General features: G+C 41.9%; 1 protein-coding gene across 2 annotated transcripts; it reads left to right on the top strand.

Moving 5' to 3' along the window:
* The first annotated feature begins 3,278 nt into the window (after positions 1 to 3,278).
* On the top strand, positions 3,279 to 25,874 carry RBBP7 (RB binding protein 7, chromatin remodeling factor). Of its 2 annotated transcripts, none has more exons than XM_044764328.2 (12): positions 3,279 to 3,672; positions 4,508 to 4,652; positions 9,084 to 9,229; positions 12,644 to 12,817; positions 13,862 to 13,977; positions 17,730 to 17,890; positions 18,342 to 18,468; positions 18,590 to 18,667; positions 19,266 to 19,342; positions 22,211 to 22,268; positions 24,503 to 24,613; positions 25,405 to 25,874. In XM_044764328.2, exons 1-12 carry the CDS (start codon positions 3,657 to 3,659, stop codon positions 25,471 to 25,473), a joined length of 1,278 nt encoding a protein of 425 aa, XP_044620263.1. In that variant the 5' UTR covers positions 3,279 to 3,656; the 3' UTR covers positions 25,474 to 25,874. The 2 variants fall into 2 exon arrangements, with proteins under 2 accessions (XP_044620263.1, XP_044620264.1); XM_044764329.2 differs by having other exon boundaries at positions 3,331 to 3,672; positions 12,671 to 12,817.
* Positions 25,875 to 26,315: the final 441 nt, after the last annotated feature.

The raw sequence follows: 26,315 nt of genomic DNA, 5'->3' as shown, positions 1-26,315 counted from the left end.
ATTAATGTTATCGTGTATTTTCTTCCGCTCCTAATGATTTGGATGAAAATGATTTGTCTAGGAACAAAATTGATATTCTTTATGCTCCCCTTTTGCTAATGTAATTTTCACATTTTCCTGTAATGAACTTTGCTTTTGTAATAAGAAAAACAAATAACGGAATGTATAAAAGAGCAAGTACCCTATATGTCTCATTCATTCCAGGGATCTCCACTTCCCAGAACATCTCTTGGCATACAGTAGGTACCGCACAAATTTTTTTGAATGGCTAAGATTTTTGCCCAAAACTGGTGAGACAGGGTCGCTAATGAACACAAAATCACCCTGCAGCTCTGTCTGGGTATTATTTCCCTCTCTCGTTGCTTTTGGTAAACAGTTCATTCTAACACATACAACCACTTTTGCCGTCTTACTATAAGACCGATTGAATTCAAATTCCAACTCCAACAGTCACTGGCTATGTGACCTTGGCAAAAAAAATCACTCTCTGCCTGAGCTTCCTCATCCGGTAAGCACCGGTCTAAGGGCTGGAAATACGACAAAACAAAGATGCTGCCATCAATTTACATTCTAGCGTAGGGGAAAAAGCCTATGAACAACCTTTGTCAGGTGGTGAAAACAGAGTAAGGGAGATAGAAAGTGATTACCTGTGGGGACGGATGAGGGCATGGTGCTATTTTATAAAGGGTGGTCAGGGACTGGCTAGAGGTTTCAAAAATATCCTAGTGTCTGTGTTTTTCAGACTTCAAGTTGTGCCTAAGTGCAATTACGAAATCAATGTAAAGAGTAATCTGCATATTTTTAAAAATGAGATAAAGTACCAAAGTGCATCATACATATTAAAGGTCAGCACTGTTTGGGGTAACTTGTTCCAGTTTATATACAAGTGTACTAGTCTGTAAAACGTGGTGGGCACGGAGAAAGTGGTGGTTAACACTACAGCAACTCTGAGGCAAGCAGTCTTAGAGAAAGGGACCCAAACAGGGCCTCTCTCAGTTAAGACTGCCCCCATCTTGCGCACGCACCTCTTGGTGCCGCATTCGATGCAGACCTAGCCAAGTGCAAGAGAGACAGAAAGACAACCCCATAGAAAGTGGGAGAAAAGATTAGGACCAGAGCTAAGAAGTTGGGGTGAAAGGCAAAAACAAAACTGAACAGTTAAGCAATTCAAGAGAGAAAACTCGTATTACATTTTTGATGCAAAAAAGTACCTGACAGAAGAAAGACCAAAAATATTAGAGAAACAGATTTCACAGATTCGATTGAACAACAAAAAAATCCAAAGCTAACAAAATATGCTGTGCATACTTTCGGGTTAAGTGTATGATAGTGCCTGAACATTTTCAGAAACTCCCAAAATATCTGCTTCATACTTCCTACTCTGATCTTCAGTGAGACAGACAGTATAAAGATTTTAAAGCCATATCGTCTGGGAGGATTTCTTTTCTTTCAATCCTTTAGACATTTAACAGGTTTTGGAAATTATGCCTACCCATCAGGAATAAGTAAAATATATTAAAGGGAGACTGGAAATCGTCTGCCAAGCCTTCTCTTGCTGTGCACACGAGGAGGTGCCCATTGAAGTAGAGCTGTAAGAGACAATTATTCTAGAACAAGATGGGCAAACTACAGTTCTCTGCTAAATCTAACCCACCGCCTGTTTTTGTATGGCCCACAAACTAAGAAAGATTTTTCCATTTTCAAGCGGTTGAAAAAAATCAAAAGAATATTTTGTGACACGTGAAAATTTTCTGAAGTCCAAAGTTTTACTGGAATACAGCCATGATCATCCATATTGTCTTGGGCTGCTTTCTCGCTATAACGCGGTAGCGTTGAGTAGCTGCCCCCAAAGCCTAAAATATTTACTATCTGGCCCCTTTTAGAAAAAACGTTTACCAACCAGTGCTCTAGAACACGAGGGCTGTATTGTTTAAACACCCTTGCAACCCCCTTCCCTCTCCAGCCGCCCCTTCCCAGCCTTAGTCACTAACAAGATTCCTGGGCCTGACACGAAGGGAGAGCGTTATAATCGTATAGTATGGATCGAATCAGAAACCAGAGACACCCGACAGTAAATTTCTATATAAGGTAATACGAGTGCTTCTGCCACGGACTAGAGTAACGTCTGGGTTTGTTCCCCGATCAGAAACGTGGGCATCACAGCGGCAGCTGCACGATTTCGTTTGAAAATTACCATGGTCACTTGCATGAAGGCACTTGGAAAATATCAAGGCAGCAAGTGTTCCGGGGGTGCTTTTACAGGGGGAACCTTTCTCGGCGTCTGGATGCAGACAGAAGTTCCCTGTGCATGTAGACACCTCGGCCACCTCCTCCTACCCCGTCCCCTTTGCTCCTGGCCCTCATTTTCGTTCCCATTCGGCCTTGCAGCCCGCATTCTCCTCACACCCACGCGCTCCTCAGGGGCTCCCAAGTTCCAGGGCAGACAGGGCTCAGGCAAGCCGGCCCCTGGTCAGCTCAGCCCAACTCTTCTCAGCCTCGCCAGCTTGGGATGCGGGTGCTCTGGGACCCCCGCAGGTGACAAGAATGACTCAGCTGGGCCTGGGACAGAAACAAGAATGCCAGTGCAGGGACAAAATCCGCTGCAGGACGCGAGGCCACAAATCATCATTTTTAAGGACCCAAATTTGTGAACAAACGAAAATGTAATTCAAGCGAGCGTCGGGCCGTTGGCGGCCTGGGCCAGCACAGGCCGCAGGTTTAGCCAACAGGGAGGCCCGGCGGCTTCTGCAGTCAGAAAACGCCCGCGGCCTCTGCAAAAATTCCCCTTTGCCTCCGACAAACCCCACCTCGGCTCGACTGGGCCCCAGGAAAGGCCAGTCGGCTGCAAGGAGACCTTTCAAGGTGCACAGAATTGCATGCTCGTGATTACTGGGGAGACTGCGGGCACAGTAATCTCTCGAGACTAGAAACCATTTTCTTTTCTAGCTCTGAGATTTTGCTTGGCTAAGCGGCGGCAGCTTCCCTGCCCCCTCCCACCCCCACCGCCACCGTCACCGCCACCGCCACCGCCACGGCCTCTGCAAGCAGCCACGCCCCGCGGCCCCCGAGGCTCGCCTCTGCGAGGCTCGCAGCCCCCGCACAGCCCGCACGCCGGGCCCCCATTTGCCCCACCCCCAGCGCACCCCCATCCGCCCCCGCGGCCGGCCCTGAGAGCGCTGGGCGAGTCCTTGCGCCTGCGCCCCGCCAACTTCCTGCCGCGGAACGCCCCGCCCAACCCCAGAAGCCCGCCTCCGAACGCCGCGTGAAACCTGCCTGCCGCACGTCATTGGTCGAGACAACGAAGCCGTTGGCTCCCAGGCCCGCCTCTCCACGGCCTCTTGCTTTTCCCAGGGCGGATGCGCCTGCGCTCAGCTGCCTGGGCGGGCTGAGAGGCGCGGGTTGAAAAGTCTCGTTCCAAGTTTGGAGAGAGAGAGAGAGGGAAGAGCGCCTCAGACCTCGGTACCCGCGAGCGGGGAGGAGGCAGGAGGGAAGGACGCGGCGTCTGGGGAGCACCCAGGCTGGGAGCCGGAGCTCAGGCTTCGAGAGCTAGAAGTGTGTGACGCGCCTGGGAAAGGCAGGAGCGCCTGCGGTTGGGCTGCTCTTGGCTCGCGAGGGGAGTCTGAGGCGGCGGCGAGGGGCGAACGACCCGACGCAAGATGGCGAGTAAAGAGAGTAAGAGGCCCTGCGGGGCGGCGCACGCCGGGGCGGCGGGGGGCGGCGGGCGCGCGAGGCCGCGGCACGCGCCGGCGAAAGGCGCGAATTGGCGTGCAGAGCAGGGGGCGGGGCCGGGCGCGAGGCTGGGCGCGCGCCTCGAGGGGCCTACGCGCGACGGGGCCGCGGCGCGGAGGGCTCCGAGCACTTCCGGAGCCGGGCGCGGGGCCGCGAGGTGGGCCCCCTTCCCCCTCTCCCCCGGACCCCCCCTCCGGCCGCGGCGCTCCCTCCCGCGCCTTCGGTCCCGGGCAGAGGCAGTCACCGCCGCCGGAAAGTGGGCACGGCGGTTCCTTCCACGCGCGCGCATCGACCGCCTCGGGGTCGCGGCCCTTGTCCGGGGGATTCTGGAACCCGCTGGCCTATGGCTGCCGACGCGGGCTTCTGGGGAACGGAGGCCTCTCTTGGTGGGGGATGGAGGGCGCGGGCCGAGGGGTTTTTGCTACACGTGGATTCGTTCCCCGGGGTGGGTCGTGGAGCCCGTCTACATACGGGTTGTCATCTTAGAACAGGTGCGAACGGCCGTCAGTGGCGAAACAATTTCGATATCCGTGTAATTGATCATCTAATTCTGTATACGCAGGCAGTATTGATCTCAAAGTGCAAAAAATAAGCTTCTTGGTGTTAATATTCTCTCCACGTTCTAGAAGAGCAGTTAGTTGTTCGCGTCCAAATTAGAGGGAAAGGGAAAGAGTAGATTAGGTGTGGCCATCTCGAGGTGACCTCCAGTATCCGTGTACAGATTGTGCCTTCGCTCCATCTCAGCTACTTAATCGTATGGGCTTTCTCCAAATTTCAGTGTTTGAAGATACTGTGGAGGAGCGTGTCATCAATGAAGAATATAAAATCTGGAAGAAGAATACACCGTTTCTTTATGACCTGGTTATGACCCATGCTCTTCAGTGGCCGAGTCTTACCGTTCAGTGGCTTCCTGAAGTGACTAAGTAAGGGTTTCTGGCAACTTTTATTTTGCACAAATTTAACTGTTCTGAATTTCGTAGTTTGGGCATTTTATACGTAGAACAGAAGCATGTAATCAATTCAGCCTTTGGATGAGGTGGCAGGTGATTTTTATTTTTGAAACTGAAGTGTTTTATGGGATGATTTCTGACGTATAAGCGTGGCTTTAAAAGGGGAGAAGAAATCTGTGAGGTTAATGATATTTGTAGGAAGCACCAGATATATTGGACATTTCTTGAGCTTAAATATAGAGCAGCTCTCTTTGGGCCTCAGACTAATGGATTTCTTTAAAACTTCATAGGAAAATAGCATATGTACAGAAAATTGCACAAATCATAAGCGTACGACTTGATGAATTTTTACAAAGTGAACACACCCATGTAATCAGCCACCAAGATGAATATGTTTTAACTGGCAAAGGGGGAAAGAATTTAGTAACAGTTCACCAAAGAATAGCTGTTATTGGTTTACAATATGAAATACTTTGAGATTACTGTTGGCCTTCATAAGAGTATTCTTTTCAGCTATATTTAAAATTTCTCTGGTATAATTACATTTATTGAGCACTTAGAACAGAGCTTCACACACATGGAGAGTTTTGTGTGCTATTTGGTTTAATACAACGGTATTATGATTACTTTTTATCATCCTTGTTTTACCGATGTGGAAAATGGGGCTGAGATGCTGAATAACATGTCCAAGATCACACAGCTGGTAAGTGGTGGATCGGGTTTTTGAACCCAAACCGAGTGGCCCCAAAGTTGAAGTATCCCCTGCACTAGATTACCTTTCTTGTATACTTGCACTTTTTCTAGTAGGAATTTGGCTATGCACTTTACTAGTGTATTAAATTTGGGTATCATGAGCATATAATTTAATGAAGGTTAATCAAGCTCTAATCTAGAAAGGGGATTTTGCCACAAGTTATAAAAATAAGAGTAAATTAATTTTAGATAAAATTACTCATATAGTGGCCAGATTCTCCATATGCGAACGTTGACTTCCATACAGATGGGGCTTCCATTCGGGTTCCCAGAAATCTCAATGTAAATACACAGATGTGGGAAGAGTAGCCAAGAACTAAATAATGGAAATGTCTAAGCATTGATATTTATAACAGCTTTAAATATCAAATACTTAAGGGTATTCAGATTCTGGTTTAGAGCGTCTTGTGTGTTTTACTCTTTGTGGTTTTTTGTTAAGCAAATGTAAAACTTCAACAACTTAATTTGCATTCTCTTGGGTCTTTTTGCCCTGTCACAGTAAGGAAAGAGCTGGGGCTTTAAGGTTAGAGACCTGAGTTTGAATCCTGCCCCCTGCTTTGTAGCTTTGTGAATTAGAGCAAGTTGGTCAGTCTCTCTCTCAGACGGAGTTGTCTGGTCTGTAAATGGAGGTGCTGATGGTACTGGCTGCGTACGTTTGAAGGAATTAAATGAGATGGTGTATGTTAAAGTGCTGGCGCAGAGTAAGTACACAGTAGGTGGTGACTGATGCTGATTTTTCCAGCCCTTCTCTTCAGAAATAATTTGTTAGATAGGATGGAATAACACTGTATTTCTCCGTTTGGATTTCAATGAAAGCTGCTTACTGAAGTCTTTTTAAAATGTTACCTATGATGTGTTTTGCATAAAGATTTTAAAGATAACAGAGTTCTATGTTCTCAGCCCAGATACTGCCTTTGTATTAATGCTTGGGAACCTAACAGAAAATACTTTAACTAAATTATGTATTCCATGGTGTTCTTTGCATACAAAGAAGTGGGATCTGGTTGTGGGACGTGCAGTGGCTCTGGGAATGCAAGAAAATGCCAGCCAGCTTGCATTCTTGGATGTTGGGGACGGTTGTGTGGTGTTTTGCAGAGTTCTCTTTGGGGGATGAAGGGCCTGTGATTGTGTTTTGTCACTATACAGAACAGTGGAAATGTTGGCTATTCTTACTGCCTGACTCTTTGAGGAGCTAGACTGTACTCAAACTCATAAGGCCTTCTGCCTATATACAATATGTTTCCCAATGATTACTTGGACTTTCTGAGCTGTTGTCCTTAAATTGAGTTAGATAATTGTCCAGATAATTGATTTGGCTTTTAAAAATTTTTATTTAGGTGTCTCTAAGAGATTGTTTTTCCAACCTAGTAGATCGTGGTTTCATATCTCCTATTAAATAATTTCTTAAACATGTTTAGACTGACTAACTTTCTATCTAAAAAGCTTTGTAATCGTTCAAATTCAGACGGTACAAAAGGGCATAGAGTGAAAAATAAGTCTTCTAATAAGTTCTCCTAGTTCCCTTACCCAGAGTGGAGTCAGTCATTGTTTGCAGTTTCTTAGCCATCATGCCGGCATGAAGAAGTACGTACATATATTTTCCTTCCGTCGTTTTTTCTGGTAGTAAGGTGCTCACTTAACTTTTTAATTAGGAGTTTATATTGGAGACTTTTTCCTATCAGCATACTTAGATATAATCATTTGTTTTAAGGGCTCCATAGAATTGCGTTTATGGGTATACCATAATTTATGTCAGCAGTTTCTTATTGATGGATATTTAGATTGTTTTCAGTCTTTTGCTGCTTCAGACAGTGCTGCCGAGAATAACCTTGTGATAATCTGTGATTGTTGGGTGAATTTCTTAGCAGTGGAGTCAAAATGGTCAAAGGATTCTGGCACTGAAAATGGACGAGGTCGGGGGCTGGCCCCGTGGCCGAGTGGTTAAGTTCTCGTGCTCTGCTGCAGACGGCCCAGTGTTTCGTTGGTTCGAATCCTGGGCGCGGACACGGCACTGCTCATCAAACCATGCTGAGGCAGCGTCCCACATGCCACAACTATAAGGACCCACAACAAAGAATATACAACTATGCACCAGGGGGCTTTGGGGAGAAAAAGGAAAAAATAAAATCTGAAAAAAAAAAAAAAGAAAATGGACAAGGTCTTATGAGTGCTTCTGCAGCCTTAGGTGCATCCAGTATTGGAGGGAAATATTGGTTCAGGAAAATAGGCTTGTATTTTAATGATGGAGATGAAAGGATTTGTAGTAAAAAGAAAAATCCTTCTATGATGATCAAGTGAGGGGAAACTGGAATAATTGAATTTGAGAGTCAAGAGGAATTTTTCCGATCCTCCGTCCATCTTGGGACTGTGTTCCTTAGAAAGGTCCTGTGACGAATTGACACGTTTACCTGTAACTTTTACCTGTTGCTCTTGGTTTTTCTGCTTAATCCCATAAAAAGTAAGTCGCTTCCTTCCTTTTGTGTTAGCCCTAACATTGCTCTGTGGTGCCTCCTTTCTCTTAAGCATTCCTATTTCTCTTCAAATGGTTCTCATGAGATATGTTTAAGTTCCCTTTGATTTTGAGCCACTATTTCTGGAAAAGGTTTCATTTTGTCTAAGCCCTCCTAAAGTACCTTGCCAAAACCTAATTTTCTAAGTGTGGTTTTTCCAGTTAAAAGTGGGCAAGTGCTCATGCACATTACCTCACCTCTCCCCATATAAGTTCATCTAAGATGGAATTAATTACCCTTTTTGATAGCTACATTATATTCTTGGCCTCTGAACATACATAGACTAAAACTCATGTCTTTTTTCAAACGAGCTGCTATTGCTTAGCCATGGCTGCCTTATTCTGTTCTTGGGGTTGTATGTGTATTTATTGTTCTTTTTTACCTTAAGCCAAGTCTTGGCAAAATTTCATCTTGTATCTTTTTTGGTTATTAGTAAATTACATGCCTAGAAGTAACCCCCAAACCTTTTTTTAAAACCACTGAATCCTTTGTACAGAAATTTAGAAACAGATAAGTAGCCTAACTTGTCTGGTGTTGGGATTCAGAGCCCTACTTCTTGGTCCTCCTCACTGAGGTGGGACCATAGAGTGCAGATGAAAATTCATATTCTAGATAATATGAATGAAAAAGCCTTGTTAATAGATAAAGATGCAAAATCACTGCTTGGACCAGGGTGCCAAGAGCCATCAGCAGGTTCTTCAGCCTCAAAGTGAGTTTCCATAGAACAAGGTAACAAAGACCTTCCCCCCGCCCCCAGCCGTAAAATTGAGAATGCCCATTTCATAAATTTTAAGCACCATAAACATAAAGAAGGGGTTTTCACATCATGCCATTTGCACTCATAACCTATTTTTTAGGTGAAGAAACTGAGGCCCACAGGAAACTTGTGATTTAAGAAATTGCATATAGCTAATTTTAGTTTGAGCCAGGATTTAAACCCAGTTTTGCTAACTCAACATTTTATTCTTTCCATTCTACCTTGTTGCCTCTTAGTGGGAAATTGGAAACATCTAGCATTAAAATGGAAGTTTTTTTTAGGCGAAAAGTCATGATTTATGAGTATGGGGATTGGTGATGGATTGAATTTGTTAGCAACTAATTTCTTGTAGGATTAGTGTGACTTATTTTCTTTCCTAAACAGACCGGAAGGAAAGGATTATGCCCTTCATTGGCTAGTGCTGGGGACTCACACATCTGATGAGCAGAATCATCTCGTGGTTGCTCGTGTCCATATTCCGAATGATGATGCTCAGTTTGATGCTTCCCACTGTGACAGTGAGAAGGGTGGTAGGTATACCATATATTCCAGTATTGATGTTTCAGGGAGTATGCCTCTTTCTAATTATATGTTATTAAAATTTTATGCTAATATATTTTGGCTCAGCAGTTTAACTTCTAGGACTTTATCCTAGAACTATGCACCCACATGTGCACAAGGATTTCACAATAGCATTATTTGTAGGATTGAAAAATTAGGATCAACCTAACAACCCTGATGTTAGTTCATAGGAAATTGGTTAAACACGTTATGTTATGTTTGAAGTACTGTGCAGCAATTACTAAGAATGAGATAAATCTGAAGTTTTATACACACACAAAGAATGAGATAAATAATGTATGCACTTGTATGGAAAGGTTTCCAAGGTAAATTGAGTAACTGGTATTTGTGATTATAGTACCCATTTTTGTAAAAGTAATAATGTGTTGATGTATGCATAGGAAAAAGCCAGGAGGCATATATAGCAAACAGTTAATCAGTCAATAGTGGGATTTTTATGGAAGCTGTTGAGCCCCACTGCCCCCACCCCCACCCCCCACACACACATTCCTCTCTTTTGGTATTCTCATGCTCACAACCACCCAAGTTTGGTGATTTTGCTAGGAGGACTCATAAGACTCGATAGCAAATTATGCTCATGGCTAAAGTTTGTTACAGTAAAGAATATAGAACAAAAGCAGCAGGAAAAAGATTTGCAGAGAGGGCTGTCACAAGTCTCGTCCAAGGCTACACAGGACGTGCTTTCTCCCTGACAGTGAATGACAGGGGCACATGCAGCCTGTCTCTGTCCAGGGAAACCCATTTGAGTGTCAGGGTCTGAAGCTTTTGTAGGGGGCTGTTTTCGGAGGCACATCCTGCTGGCAACCAGCCATGACAACTGAACCTCAGGACCCCAATAATGAAACCAGGTGTGTATCGTCAACCTTGATATTTGTGCAAAGCAGCCCTGACAAACTGGTACAGCATGGTCCATTGCTCCAGGTGTACACCACAAAATCATCAGTCCATCAGTGACATGAGGAACATTCTGAGGTCTATGTTCCCAGGAGTTGGCCAAGGGTCAGTCATGGTCCCAGTGTCGCTCAGAGCTATGAGGACTAAGCAACCAGACCTGCTGGGTTAGTGCTTTCCACACTGCCCCAAATGTTTTAATAGATCTTAACATTTTCCAGTATTTGCTTTAGGTTTTTTTCTTATTGAAAATAAAATGTTGCATTATAGCTAAAGTCTCACCACCACCCGTTCCTCCCTGCCTCTCCAGAATTCATCACTGTCCTGAAATTAGTGTGCCATTTTCAACTGTTTGTATTTTTATTATTCATACACTAATGAGTATACATTAATGTTGTTTAGCAGCTTCCTTTTTTCAGTCAATATTGTTTATGTGTCTGTATACTGTGTAGATGTCTGTGTCATTCTTTTCACTGCTATAAAGTATTCCATTGCGATTAAACCTGAGTTTATCCCTTCTACCAAGGGGCGGTTGGATTGTACCTGTGTGGTTTTTTTGCTCTTCCAAACACTGCTTAGTGAACATCCTTGCCATGTCTCCTTGTACACATGTGGGAGAATTTATCTAGTGGAGTGGAACTCCTGAGTTATATAGAATATTCATTGTCAACTTAAAATAATGTGAAACTATTTTCCAAAATGATTTACTCAGTTTATCACTCCCATATTCACAGTCCATTCCCCTACAACCTTATGCATTATTTCTGTAAATACTGTTGTAATCAGAAACTTTTTAATGGCTTTTGGTCCTAAAGTATGTACTTATTGGACTTCCAGCTTAAGAATTAGTCTCTGTGTATAATATATGGATATATTAAGTTATTGAAGTCACTTGTCCAGTGTATTACATTCTAACAAGCGACTGGAATAATTCAGTTAACACTTTTTTTAAATTTTCAATTATGATATTTTTAATGGATACTGTTATCATTAAAATAGTGGTTTTTCAAACTTTTGAGTTTGAGAAAGCAAAGCCCTATATTCAAAGTAAATCTTAACTGGAATCCCAATTTTTTAAAAAGAGAGCTATTCAGTTTGTTTTAACTAAAGGAATTGGGAAAATTGAGCGTCTTGGTAGCGGAAGGGTTAGAAAGTGCTCTTGGAGTCCGTGGGGATGAGAGGTTGAAAAATCAAAGTCGGGGCAGGTTTGGAGCAGTGTCTCAGGAGGGAGGAGGTGAGGGGATCAAGAGGGGTGGTCTTAGAAAGGCTGAGGCACATTTCTTCCACTAACACGAAGGGGAGGCCAAGAAGTGATTGCATGTGGTTGTGTGAGAGTAGTTGTGTGGAATGGCATGTGAATTTTAGCCACACAAAAATAGTAAGCTGTGTTTGCCATAAGGAAGAATGGCTGAACGCTGATAGTAAGCCATGGGAGCCAGTGTTCATTAAGCATCCCCACATAGCAGGAGCTGGCGGAAACAGAAATGGTTTACTGCTTTCCATGTGTTTTCACCAGGCACCGGCCATTCCGTTTGACTTGCTACCTGCCTGGCTGCGTTAGGCATTTGAGTTAAGTGTTCCCTAACCTGAGGCACAGGGTGAGCTAAAAAGGAATGTGCAAAGAAAAAGCAATATAGATCAAGAAGAAATAAAACAGTTATAATGTGAAGCCTCTGAACTTTTTAAGTGTCAGCAACTAATTCAGGTTTTTTTTCTATGAAACGTTCAAAGATGGTGTTTTTATCTGCTATTATCTGCTTGGATGTTCTCTACTTGTATTGTTTTGCTATCATCTTGCTGCTTCTGAGAAATTAGACTTTTTGTGTGGCTTTGTTACTTTTCCAAGGCCTTTTTGATAACTAACAATGTAGTCTTATTCGCACAGCAGATAGAGATGTTAGCCCCCTCGTAGCTTTGGCACTCCACTAGCAGTTGAACCAAGTATGCTGGTGGAATCAGCACATGTATTGATTGGGGTTGGGTGGGAGTGAGTTAGCATGGATTTCCAATTTGAGGATGTGTCTAACTTTAGACTGAAGGGGCATTCATACCCTGAGCGTGAAATCTTCCCTGTCTTAATGAACCCTAAAATAAGATGCTCATTCACTGTAGCACTTCCAAATGAGTTGTATTTGAACTAAAAGACAGAGATGTGTTTATTATGTGGTTATTTGAAGTTTATCGAATAACTATCATCTTCACATCTGAAAGAGGCCGATTTTCAATTGTTTTAAATCCAAAGTGGAAGTGAATTAACTTGTATAAAATAGCTACCAATATTTTCCAATGAAGATGAGCTTTGAGAATAAATTAATTCCAAGTGGCAAGTGAACCTCTTTTTGTGTGTGTGTGTTTCTCGGATCAACTTGTGTTATATTCTGTCAGGTTCAAATCTGTTGGGTTGATTAAACTAAGTGACTTGTGAATTTTAATCATAAGTGTATGTGTTTATTTCTTTCTTCTCACATTAGAATTTGGTGGCTTTGGTTCTGTAACAGGAAAAATTGAATGTGAAATTAAAATTAACCACGAAGGAGAAGTGAACCGAGCTCGTTACATGCCTCAGAATCCTCACATCATTGCTACAAAAACACCATCCTCTGACGTGCTGGTTTTTGATTATACAAAGCACCCTGCTAAACCAGGTATGTAGTAATAAAGTCAGGCCATTGCTTGACCATTTGTCTTAATTTGGAATAATTGCTTTGAGGTTACTCAAACTACAGTATACTCTATAATTTTTAAAGGTTTAAAAATTTTTCGAGGTCCCATGACCACCCTCCAGTTGAGTGATTTAACAGAAGGACCTCAGGACAGATTATACTCCTGGCTAAGACTTACTATGGCAAAAGATAAGAGCAAAAGTGGGAGGAAAAAGATACATATCAGGCAGAGTCCAGAGAGGTCAGGCACAGGCTTCTGATTCCTTCCCCGCTGGGGCCACACAGAATGTGCATTTTCTCTCTAGCAGCAAACCACAGGGACACATGCTAAATGTCTCTGCCCAGGGAAGCCTGCTTGAGTCTCAGGGTCTGGGGTTTTTTATGGAGGTCTGGTCACACAGGCACATCCTGCTCTATGACCAGCCATGGTAGAGGAAACTCAGGACCCCAGCAGTGAAGCCAGATAAATCATGACTCTTGCTAAACAATCCTGCAGGTCTTGACAAGCTGCTACAGGGTGCCCCACTGCTCTAGGCGTACACAACTTCATCATCAGTGACATGAAGAATTTTGTGAGGGTTATATTCCCAGGGGTTGGCTAAGGGTCAATCATGATTGCAGGCTACCCTGGAGACATGCAAGGACTGAGCAACCAGATCTGCTGTGTTAACTCTTGCCTTACAAAAATATTTTTAAAAATTGACCCGGGCATGGGGTGGGTTGTCACCACACAAATTTGTGGGATGGCTGTAGTTTTCAGTCTTTTGTGTTAGAGCCAGTACTAGATTTTGCCAAGGAATCAGTCATTTTATGGTCAGGAGACCTGGTTTGCACTGAGTATTTGAAATGAAGCACAGAGAAGACCTTTTCAAGGCGGCTATGGGTCAGACCAAGACCTTGTTGATGTGTAGTGCTTTTCCAAGCATTATAATAAATGTTATGGCTCACTCAGGAGTGAGAATTTGCTCTTACCAGTTCTGGTAAACAGAATCATTTAGTACTTAATGTATTTCTTTTTTTCTTTAGACCCAAGTGGAGAATGTAATCCTGATCTCAGACTAAGAGGCCACCAAAAGGAAGGCTATGGTCTTTCCTGGAATTCTAATTTGAGTGGACATCTCCTAAGTGCATCTGATGACCATGTGAGAAACTTGTTCTTCCTAATCTACTCATGCACTGAGAGTTGAAGGCAGTGTCATGGACACTTCTGCCCCAAAGGAGCACTATATAGATGAAAGGTTTCTAAGATAGTACTGATGATGATTGTGATAACATTTTCACAGGATTTAGAGCAATGGTTATTGAACTGCCCTTTGGGGCACCTTAGGATTCCACAAAACTCTTTTGAAGCAGCCTTAGAATGGAGGGAAGGTGGGTAAAAATAGTGGTGGTCCATTATTTAAAAGCAGATCTCTGTAGTGGGAACTCTATAAAGTGTTTGTGAGGCCTGATTAATATAAATTGCATTTTAGTTTACTTTTCATTTTTGTAAGTGTACAATTCAATGAGTTTTAGTATATTCACAAAGATGTGCAATCATTACCACTGTCTATTTCTAAAACATTTTCATCAAATGTCGCAAAAAGAAACTCCATACCTATTAAGCAGTCAGTCCCCACTCCCTCCCTGCCCCAGCTCCTGGCAGTCAGGACTTTCGAACTCTATAGATTTGTCTATTCTTGATATTTCATATAAATGGAATCCTATAATATGTGGCTTTTTCTCTCTGGCTTCTTTGATTTAGCACAGTGTTTTTAAGGTTCATCCATGTTGAAGCATATGTCTGTTGCATTTCTTTTTATGGCTGAATAATACTCCATTATGTGGCTATACCACGATGTATTCATCAGTTAATAGACATTTGGGTTGTTTCCATTTAGGGGCTATTTTGAATGATGTTGCTGTGAACATTTTTGTACAAGTTTTTGGGTGGGCATATGTCTTCATTTCTCTTGGGTAATTACCTAGGAGTGGAATTACTGGGTCATATGGTAACTGTGATTAACTTGTTGAAGAACTGCCAAACCCCTTTTCCAAAGCAACTGCACTAGTTCACGTTTCCACCAGCAATGTGCCAGGGTTCCAGTTTCTCCATGTCCTCACCATGCTTGTTATTGTCTATCTGTTTTATTATAGCCATCCTAGTGAGTGTGAAGTGGTATCTCGTTGTGCTTTTGATTTATATTTCCCTGATGACTAATGATGTTGAGCATCTTTTCATGTGCTTATTGGCCATTTGTATATCTTCTCTGGAGAAAAATACATATTGAAATCCTTTGTCCATTTTTAAATTTTGTTTTTTATTTTAGAGTTGTAAGTTTTTGTATTTTCTAGATACAAGTCCTTTATCATATATATGATTTCAAAAAAATTTTCTCCCATCCTGTGAGTAGTCTTTTCACTTTTTTGATGTCTTCTGAAGTGCAAATGTTTTTAATTTTGAGTCCAATTTATATATTTTTTATTTTATCACTTGTGCTTTTGGTATCATATCTAAGAAACCATTACATAATCAACATCACAAAGATTTGCACTTAAATGTTTTGTTAGAATTTATAGTTTGAGCTCTTATATTTGAGTCTTTGATCCATTTCGAGTTAATTTTTGTATATGGTGTAAAGTAGGGGTCCAACTTTGTTCTCTGCACGTGGAAGTCCAGTTTTCCTAGCACCATTGTTGAAAGACTCATCTTTCCCTATTGAGTTGTCTTGGCATCCTTAATATAAAGTATTCTAACCATTAACAGTACCACAGAAATGCAAAGTGATCTTGTTTTAATTTATTGTTGGTCAGTGTTTGTAGGATTCCTGTCACTATACCTTGTTTTGTGGGTCCTGTACCACAAGCAGAAACTGGTGTGACTCCAACCAGAAGCCAAGAGTAGACCTCAGGAGCTTTGGAAAGCTTATGTAACTTGGCCACAGTTAGCATTTTACGTTGGCTTCGTGAGAGCAGGTTCCTTACCTCCTTTCTTAGTATATCCCCATGCCTAGAACAGGGCCTGTCACATCGCAGACCTTCTTTGTATTTCTGTCGATTGCAATTTCTGTTAAGCTTTTTGAAATACTGAAAGTAGGTAATTGGCCCAGTCAAGCTTCTTTAGTTGCAGGTAACCAAAACCGACTCTGGCTAATTTAAACAGAAAAGGAATTTATTGGAAGGGCATTGGGTAGGGTAGCTGACAGAATTGCCATGATAGCTAGAAAATGGCCCGGAAAAGAAAGGAAGAGGTCAGATCTACTATCCAAATCAGGCCAGTTGAGGACGTCACTCTTGCCACCTCTGGAAAGTGGATGTTACTCCCCCCACCCCCCGGCCATCAGAACAGATTCTCCCTGGTCCTGTTTACAATTCAGAGTCCTGCTTGGACCGATGGAGCCTGTGTCATGTTCCTGCAGCCCTGCTGCAAGGGGGGCCAGGAAGCAAGGGTCTGCCTTAGTTCTCTGAAAGGAAGCTTTCCTCCGTTTCTCTCAAGGTGGATATGGGAGAGTCTCCCAAACAGGGAGGATGGGTTGTACTCAGTAACTTAATTACTAGTACTTTTTGAAGACGCCAGGCTGGGAGTTGCTGGTCATAATAATAGCTGACGTTTATCAAAGGCTCCGCATGTGCCAAGCATCTTACTAATCTCTCCGGGACCCTTCTGAGGTGAGGAGCAGGGGAGAAGGGCAGGAGTTCCCCACGTCCCTTTTTCTTCAGTGTGTGTAAATTGTGCGTCTGAGTGTGTAAGTATCAAGAGAGACTAAGGGCACATATATTATGTAGAATTATTCTTTTGTTACTGGGAAGTAGCTTTGTTACAGAAAACCTTTCAGATGAGAAGGTGATTTAAAAAGAGATGAAGCCCATACCAGTGTCAGTGGAATTAGTGCGAATATACCTTAATGGATTTACCTCTTATTTTAAACCGTTGGATAAGAATCATTGCCCTATAGCTTGTGATTTTTTTTTCCGTAAAAACTTAAGAATGGGATATCAAGAGAAGGCTCTACTCCCACAACCTGCTGATGTGTGATCTTTGAGGCCTGGGGAAGGCCCCGTGGCCTGTCCTTGGGCTCTGCTGACGTTTCGAGGAGCACACTGTGGTGATCTGTCTGCAGGCCTCAAGCTTTGGCCTCTCAAAGTAGCCTAGTAGGGTTTCTAGGTCATTCACCTGTTGCACTTCCTGATGTCTCTACTGGTTTCTGCTGTGAAGTAAGAGGCTTGTCCAAAGGCTTTTGGTTTTTAAGAGGCACGTTGTAATTTTATTCCCCAGGTTCCCAACCCAGTGAATTTTTAGAATGTGCATTTCTGTTTGGTAGATACTGAATGCCGGGGTCTTAGTGTTGTGCTGTGCAATCTAGACGAATTTCAAATACTTGACAATGTATGTAGGTAGAAATTCTAACCTGAGTGTCCCTTGCCTGCCGCCATGCTCGGTCTCCCCCTGCCCCCACTACAGTGTATTTTCCTTGCCCTCCACATCTCAGATCATAGAAGCTACACCCATACTATACTCTTCTATTTATGAAGCTTCACTTTTGTTTGTATTTCCTCTGCCTCATGTTTATCTCTAACTTTTATAATAGTTAGTTTTGTTTTTAATGAAGGTTTTTTAAATAAGATGTTGGCATTTAAATTCAATCTCTTACTGGGGCTGGCCCTGTGGCCGAGTGGTTAAGTTCGTGCACTCCGCTGCAGGCAGCCTAGCATTTCGTTGGTTCGAATCCTGGGCACGGACATGGCACTGCTCATCAGACCACGCTGAGGCAGCGTCCCACATGCCACAACTAGAAGGACCCACAACGAAGAATATACAACTATGTACCGGGGGGCTTTGGGGAGAAAAAGGAAAAAAAAAAAATTAAAAAAAAAAAATTCAATCTCTTACTGCTTTTGTTTTTTCCTCCTTTAGACTGTCTGTCTGTGGGATATAAATGCAGGACCAAAGGAAGGCAAAATTGTGGATGCTAAAGCGATCTTTACTGGCCACTCGGCTGTTGTGGAGGATGTGGCCTGGCACCTGCTGCACGAGTCATTGTTTGGATCTGTCGCTGATGATCAGAAACTTATGATGTAAGATGGAAAGTTCAGCAGAGTCTTGTTATATGGGTGTTATATCAGTGATTGTGGTGGCCTGTGGTTTGATTTCTTTTTTGTTAAGTTATGTCCTGGCCTTTAAAAAAAAAAAAAGTTTTAGTGAGGTATAATTGACAGAATACACGTATATAATGGTCTTTTTACATAAAAGGTACTGTGCTATATGAACACAATTTTTTTATTTTAAAAAGAAAACAGGTATGTAAACATGAAGAAACCTGCTTGGTATAGTGGTAAATGTCAAAATTGGGATCAGGGTGACTTCCGTTGAAGATGAGGGCAGAGAATGATTACATCAGGGCGTGGCTGCAGAGCTGCCTTCAGTCACCTGTTGGTGCTGACATGGAAACACGCGTGAGCACATGAGAAGCGGGGGAGGGTCAAGTGGCTACCTCTTGTGTTGTCTGCCTGTACCTTTGTGTTGCAGATGGGACACCAGGTCCAATACCACCTCCAAGCCAAGCCACCTGGTGGATGCGCACACTGCAGAGGTCAATTGCCTGTCATTCAATCCCTACAGCGAGTTCATTCTCGCAACTGGCTCTGCGGATAAGGTTTCTATGTTTCTGCGTATTTGGTGCACTTGTGCTGCACTGTACACTTGTAATCAGATATTTTTAAATTCTTCTGTAAAGTGCAGAAATGAATTCCTTTTCATTTGCTATCTTTCTTCAGACTGTAGCTCTATGGGATCTGCGTAATTTAAAATTAAAACTCCATACCTTCGAATCTCATAAAGATGAAATTTTTCAGGTACGTCACAGTTTTCTGGTGTTGCTATATCCAGTTTTAGTAACTTTTGGTAGGGGGAAATTTGGAAAAATTTTTTTCTCTTATATATTGGGCATGGGACATTGTTCCTTTTAAAAGCTCCTCTTCTACTCTATAAGTTAACAGTGGGAAATAACTTGAAGCTTTTTGAGAGACTGTTAGTTCAGAAGTAGAAAAAAGCCTTGCAAGACAAGATCTGTTTAAAGAGTGAGATCCAAGGACTTCAGTGAAGGTGTGCCAGCACGGCGGGTCCTTGAGTGAAAAAACGTCTTGTATGTGGTTTAAAATAGAGATTCACATAGGTTAAGATACACCTCATTGAAAATTTTAAAAATTTCTGGATAGCTGGGGTTGAATAAGTTTATTGGGCCCCCTAGTGGAGTTCCTCTGTATTGGGGAGTGTGCGACCTTCCTGGGGGCAGGCTGGGGAGATGGGCCATTTAAGAGCCTTGAAAGGATAAGACAAGGAGGGTGAGGGCTGTAGGCCAAGGAGAGGATACAGAACCCAAGATAGGAGTAGAACAATGTCCACAAACCTAGAAACGGGTGATTGTTTACATTTTCGAATATGTATTGCTAGGTCCACTGGTCTCCACATAATGAAACTATTCTGGCTTCAAGTGGTACTGATCGCCGCCTGAATGTGTGGGATTTAAGGTAACTTAGAACCTGGTGACAAGAAACTGCATAAATATGCTCATTTGGCAGATTATGTAATAATTCATAAACTAGAAGAGCAATTTGCTAACCCCAGTTTAATCTAATATTAAAGTAACTTGTAAGTACCTTTCTGAAAGGTCTTTGTTCTTTAAAAGAGAAGTGAATTGGCAAATGGACTGTAAAATTCCTTTATATGAGTTTTGTTTTTCTGTTAAGATTCAGGCAAGAATTTTGTCAGGGAGTATGTTTTAGCATCCAAATGAGTGTATTGAAAACACTCTTGGTATATAGAAAGGGGTAAAGATGTTGGCTGTTCATGTCGTTTTGGATCTCAAGTACACCTGCAGGACTGGTCTTTCCCAGAGTTTCTCGGCCGTTTGCTCTTCTTGGCTTTCATGGATTCATCCTGCAGACAGGAGCTCCTGCTGTGGGTTGTGGAAGTGCTGGGGATTCACTTGGGCTGGGGTGAGCACAGTGCATGGTGTCAAAGAGCTTGTGTTCTTCTGGGGCTCACTGTATAAGGACTTTTTCCAATTCTTAAGTGTCCTTGACTTCAGAGTTGCATTTTAAGAATTTCAGACTCCCTTACTTTTTTTTATTTGAGCCTTTAGAGCCATTAATAAAGTTGCTCAGTTATATACTTATCCGTAAGATTTTATCTTAAGTTTAAATCAGTTACCAAAAAAAAAACTTATTTCCTACCTTTATTAAGTGTATTGCCTTAAAGTGGACTAAGTTTTTAGTGTATTAAAACCAAGGCTGCCTCAATTACAGAGGCAGCAGACCCATCCTTCAGTGTCTGGAACAGACACACTGCAGAATAAAATGCTTGTATTGTAAAACTTCTGAACATCTAATGTTCTGTGTTCTTATGGAACAAACCCTAGCCATGATAGATGCTTGAAAATGTAGAGAATCTTTAAAGCAGGCATTTAAGTATCTTCTTCTATTTTATTTGAAAACAATTTTAGTATTAAAATTAGAAACCTAAAATAAAACTATATAGTGGTTATACAAGTGGTGCAGCAAGGTTTGAAAGTCTGATGCTCTGGCAACTGAATTGTCTCTACAGGTGCCAATACTAAACTTGCAGGCATTGTAGAATTTCTTAAAATTCATTCATGACTCTCTCCTGTTAAAACTACACTAGATGACATTATGGATTAAAATGACCAGTGTTGGTAGTTGTACTCCTGACGGGTCTAGCAGTCCCACGTGTTTGGTTTGTTGGATTAGTTTTATAGGGGGAAAGTATCACTTGGAAGGTGGTGTATTTTCGCTGTTTTTCAGTAGTTATTACTAGCGCAGTCTGCCTTTGGGCTAGGTGGCAGATAGGGCTGAGATTGGTGTATAACTTCAGAGTGATTTTGCTGTTGAGACTGATGGCAAATTCCACAAAGTGAAATTTTTGAGAGGAGAAAAAAAATGAAACTTAACCTTTCCTTGACTTATACATTCTGTAGTTAAAGTTGTTCTGTTGACATATCTTTAGACAGATCTGTGATACTGATGTGTAACTGTATCTTACTCCTGGAATGAAAGGCTTGGATTAGAGGGAAGTGTAGGGGCTGGGCATCAGTTCTTTTGTAGATACTTTATATACATTTCACCTTTTAATTTTTTTTATTGAGGTCATAATGGTTTTTATAACATTGTGAAATTTCAGGTGTACATTATTATTTATCAGTTTCTGTATAGAGTGGATCGTGCTCACCACCAACAGTCTAATTTTTATCTTTCAGCATATATATGTGCCCCATTACCCCTTTTGCCCACCCTCCAACCCCCTTCCCCTCTGGTAACCATTAATCTGTTCTCTTTGTCCATGTGTGTGTTTATCTTCCACGTATGAGTGAAATCATGCAGTGTTTGTCTTTCTCTGTCTGGCTTATTTCGCTTAACATAATACCCTCAGGGTCCATCCATGTTGTTGCAAATGGAACGATTTTGTCTTTTTTTATGGCTGAATAGTATTCCATTGTGTATATATACCACATCTTCTTTATCCAGTCATCAGTCGATGGGCACTTGGGTTGCTTCTACATCTTGGCTATTGTGAGTAATGCTGCAATGAGCATAGGGGTGCGTAAGTCTCTTAAAATTGTTGATTTCAAGTTTTTTTGGATAAATACCCAGTAGTGGGATAGCTGGGTCTTATGCTATTTCTATTTTTAAATTATTGAGGAATCTCCCTACTGTTTTCCATAGTGGCTGCACCAGTTTACATTGCCACCAGCAGAATATGAGAGTTCCCTTTTCTCCATGTCCTCTCCAACATTTGTCATTTTTTGTCTTGGTTATAGCCATTCTGACAGGTGTGAGGTGATATCTCATTGTAGTTTTGATTTTCATTGCCCTGATGATTAGTGGTGTTGAGCATCTTTTCATGTGCCTGTTGGCCATCTGTATATCTTCTTTCGAAAAATGTCTGTTCATATCCTCTGCTCATTTTTTGATCGGGTTGTTTGTTTTTTCATTGTTGTTTTATGAGTTCTTTATATTTTTTGGAGATTAACCCCTTGTCGGATATATGATTTACAGATATTTTCTCCCAGTTTCACCTTTAATTCTAATGCAGTAAATACCACGGTTAAAATATTGAATTTTAATTTAATATTTAGCATTAACAATTTCTGTTCTTCAGCTGTAGTTGTGAACAGCTCTTACCCATTTCCAGAAAGTAAACATCCCACCCTCCTACCAAATAATTAATATAAAATCTCTAATTGATTTCAGTACAGAAACAAGTTGTTTTTAAAGTGTGTGTGTGTGTTTTAAGATGTGCTTTCTCAGCTGATACTGGTTTTGCAGACATTCATGCTACAAGAATTTCAGTGATGCAAGCTTTATGTTCTTTGTTAATAGCAAAATTGGAGAAGAACAGTCAGCAGAAGATGCGGAAGACGGGCCTCCAGAACTCCTGGTATATATTGGCTTTCTTATGCACGATGAAATGTCATATGCAGATTGAGCCGTGTATCTGGAAAATGAGGCAGAACTTCAAATTCTAGCTCTCGAAGATGATTTCAAACTGGAGGTCTTGGAGGTTATTGTGATTAGCTTTTGACATTTATTGAAAATAGTAAATAGAGCCAAGTAGGTTTTTATGAATGTTTCACTGAGAAGAATTCGAGCTCCTGGAAAATAGTGTCTAGTACTTTCTCACTGATTCTCAATTGTAGTATCTGTGAGGGGTTTTTGGGGGGGGAGCAGCTATTGATATTCAATTAGCAATACTTTCTAACAGTATAGAAGAAATTTAATGCCCTGACTTTTGAGTTCCCTCCCCAAAAAATGAATGCTTCCTCTGTGTTGTTGATGCCACCAAAGCCCACCATCTCCCACTCGTTCCTAATTGAGTCATCTTAGCCTCTCCTCAGCCCTTCTCTCCGTCCTCATCCTTCCCATCTCTCTCAGTCCTTCGCTGTACACCCTGACGCGTTGCCAGACTTAGCAGTGGTTCTTTGTCCTCACTCTGAATTCAACTTCTGTCTCCACCCTTCCTTTGGCAGATAAGCACTGTTCCCTCCCTAACGTGTATTTAGCTCTTAGGCTAGTGCTAATTTTTTGTACACTTGTGCTTTGCCCACCATCTTTAAAGGTAAAGAAGGCCCTTGAGGGTCACCCCTACACACACAAGATGCTCACTCAATCCCACGTTGTGCGGACATCTGAGCCCCCCGTACTCCTTGTCCAGGGTGTTCCATGCCCAGCAGCACTGCACACGGTGGCAGAGGTGTGGTGAGACTCCGATGTAGGAGCGTGTTCAGTGGTAATGCCACTGCTGCTTCAAGAGGAGTATTTCTCAGTAAACTGCCACCCTGGACAGATGACAGCATCCGAATGGTGGTGTAACCTGAAAAGTCTGTTTTGTGATGCAGGGCTTCACAGTTTAAGTATTTTCTAGCTAAGGTGTTGCTACCAGCTGTTCTTGTCCAGCTGTTTTTACTTTGGTAACATCTCTATTGAGATGTAAGTCACATACCATGCAGTTCACCCATTTAAAGTGTACAGGTCAGTGGTTTTTAACGTATTCATGGAGTTGTACAACTATCACCACAAGTTAATTTGAAAACATTTTCGTCCTGTCAAAAAGAAACTTCTTAGTCTTTAGCTATCACCCTCCAGTCTTCTCCTTTCCTCAGCCCCTGGCAACCACTAATCTACTTTGTCTCTCTCTAGATTTGCCTATTCTGGAAATTTCATATAAATGGAATCATATAATATGTGGTCTTTTGTGACTGAGTCTTAGCACAATGTTCTCAAGGTTTCCAGTGATTTTTTGATATCACAGGGAGAGGAGAGAGTATTACTTTGTATGACTCTAACAATTTCATGATCCTTAAGAAAATCCACTAGGATGTTACTCTTTTCACAAGAGAGCTTGAAATCAAGGGACATTTAAGTGTAGTAAACTGGATACTAACTATAATTTTAATATAACAATATTTTGATTTGATGACTCCTGTATATATTCCAGGCCAGTGGTGTTAAAATATTTTCACTTATGTCCCCCTTAAGGCTATTTTGAAAAGCTGTTTATCTCACCTCACGTTTTTGAACTGATAAAATTCTGAAGTAAAATAGTCGCCTTGCATGTAATCTAGTTGGCAAAGACAGAGGCCTCACTGTCAAACTAGTCAAATCGGACTTCCTGTCAGGAAGTGTGCCTCAGTTCAGAATAGTGTATTCATATTGTCCTTGTGAGAATTGTTTCTTCTGAATCTTTTTTGTCTCTTTTTTAAAGATTGGCACCTGAGCTAACAACAGTTGCCAATCTTTTTCTTCTTCTTCTTGCTTTTTCTCCCCAAACCCCCCTAGTACATAGTTGTATATTTTAGTTGTGGGTCCCTCTAGTTGTGGCATGTGGGACACCGCCACAGTGTGGCCTGATGAGTGGTGCCATGTCCGCGCCCAGGATCCGAACCAGCAAAACCCTGGGCCACTGAAGCAAAGGGCGCAAACTTAACCACTCGGCCACGGGGCTGGCCCCCAAGCATACCTTAAAAAAAAAAGTGGTTGAGGGATAGATTACTAAGCCTGTACCACCCTCCCTCCAAACCGCAGGACAGTGACCCCTAGTTGCAAGACTGATGGTCTAAAAACTTTGACCATAAGAAGATAGGAAACCAAGACTTTCTTTGTTCTTATTAACAGTTTATTCATGGAGGACACACCGCCAAGATATCAGATTTTAGTTGGAACCCCAATGAGCCTTGGGTCATTTGCTCCGTGTCTGAGGACAACATCATGCAGATATGGCAAATGGTGAGCTGAAATACGAATTTTTCCTGAATGACTGTCTTGTAAAGGAGATATTTACTGATGATATAATGTAATAGAAATATTTCAAATATTTAGGTGCTGCATGTTATACCAAATATTTAGAGAAAGGAAACAATCTTTGCAGACCTTTTTACATTTTAACAAGTCTTTAGTTCAGTACACACCTGTCAGGTTGGGAGAAATCTCTGTGCGTGTCTATAAACACACAGACGTAGACGTGATTCTTGCACTCTGTCACCTGGGCTCTCGGCATCGCTGCTCTTTGTCCAGTGTCTGCTGTGTCATAGGCATGAAGGATCCAGGGGGAAAGTGTCAGTGCATTCACATGATACTGAGGTCTCTGATGATGAGCACTAAGTACTTGACGTTTCTCAGGCATTGAGTTGTGAACCAGCCCTTTCATAAACTTCAGGGCTATCGCTCCCTCTAACTGATGTTTGAAATGCTTTTGGGAAACACTGTTTATGAACAATAACTGAAATAAGTAGTGCATGGGCAGCTAGGTATATATGTGGAATTATACACTGGCAGATAATTTTTGAGAACACTGGCCTGCCTTTTCCTTATTAAAATCCTTGGGGGGAAAACACAGAAAGGAAACTACCAAATAAATTAGTTTAAAAATATGTCCACATTTCATTTCTAACACTGAAACACACTGACCAGTGAATCCTAAAATCTAGATAGGCAGAATTATTAAATGCTATTTTTAGATAATCTTGTAAAAACCATGGGGAGTTTTACCTATGAATTTATTTGGTTGTTATCTCCAGGCTGAAAATATTTACAATGATGAAGAGTCAGATGTCACAACATCGGAACTGGAGGGGCAAGGATCTTAAACCCACAGTACGAGACATGTTTCTGTTGAATGTACTGCTCCATGAACGCTTGGTTCATCAAGCGCCACAAAGGCAGTGGATAGTAGGGAGTAGAAGTGGGAGGGCATATGGCGTTCTCTATCTTTGATTCTAGCACTTTCAAGTGAGCTATTGCGTACTGTATCATATTGTAGCTTTTAGGGAAGAAAAGAATGTTGCTTAAGAAAGAACATCATGTTTTAAAATACAAGTAGCAGGGTACTGCCTTTGATTGAACTGTTTTAAGTCCTTGTTTTCTCAAACTAAGTGCTTGCTGTTCCCAAATATGCAAGAATAACTTTTACACTTTTTCCCTCCAACACTTCTTGATTGGCTTTGCAGAAATAAAGTTTTAAAATAAATTTTGTTTTATTCTTTTAGAACCTTGGTAGGGGTGTGTGAGTGTCTATCCCTTTCTTGAGTAGGTGTGTGTGTGCGCGTGTGTCCCTTTCTTGTGAGGAAGCTGTTATGTACATACATTGAGAACTGTCCGGGGTACATGACAGTATCCTAATCCAAAGATGGGGAGAAGCTCCATGTCTGTGTTTTGTGGTTGGGAGATTTGTAAATCTAGAACTACCTTAACCTAATGTCATTTGACCCACATCCTATTTGTGCCTTAACTTGGGCAGTTTTAAATAAACATTAGATTTCTCCCCAAAAGAATGAAAGCTTGTTTGCTTACATGGTAGGTCAGCAAAGGGGACAAACAGGCCTGTAGGTCAGTCCCTCAACCTCTTTTGTAGGGCCTGCCAGCTAGGAATGGTTTTCACATTCGCTTTAAAAAGGTTTGGGGGGGAAAAACCCTCAAAGACCTTGTGTGG

The sequence above is a fragment of the Equus asinus genome, chromosome X (assembly GCF_041296235.1).
Source record: "Equus asinus isolate D_3611 breed Donkey chromosome X, EquAss-T2T_v2, whole genome shotgun sequence".
In the NCBI taxonomy this organism is placed as follows: domain Eukaryota; kingdom Metazoa; phylum Chordata; class Mammalia; order Perissodactyla; family Equidae; genus Equus; species Equus asinus.
Note: the sequence above shows the minus strand (reverse complement) of the source record. Positions and strands in the feature narration are given on the sequence as shown.

What these genes read in the sequence shown, in the direction of transcription:
- RBBP7 (XM_044764328.2), top strand. An exon ending in ATAAAGATGAAATTTTTCAG is followed by an intron (nt 18,668 to 19,265) that starts GTACGTCACAGT and finishes ATGTATTGCTAG; the next exon opens with GTCCACTGGTCTCCACATAA. An exon ending in TCATGCAGATATGGCAAATG is followed by an intron (nt 24,614 to 25,404) that starts GTGAGCTGAAAT and finishes TGTTATCTCCAG; the next exon opens with GCTGAAAATATTTACAATGA.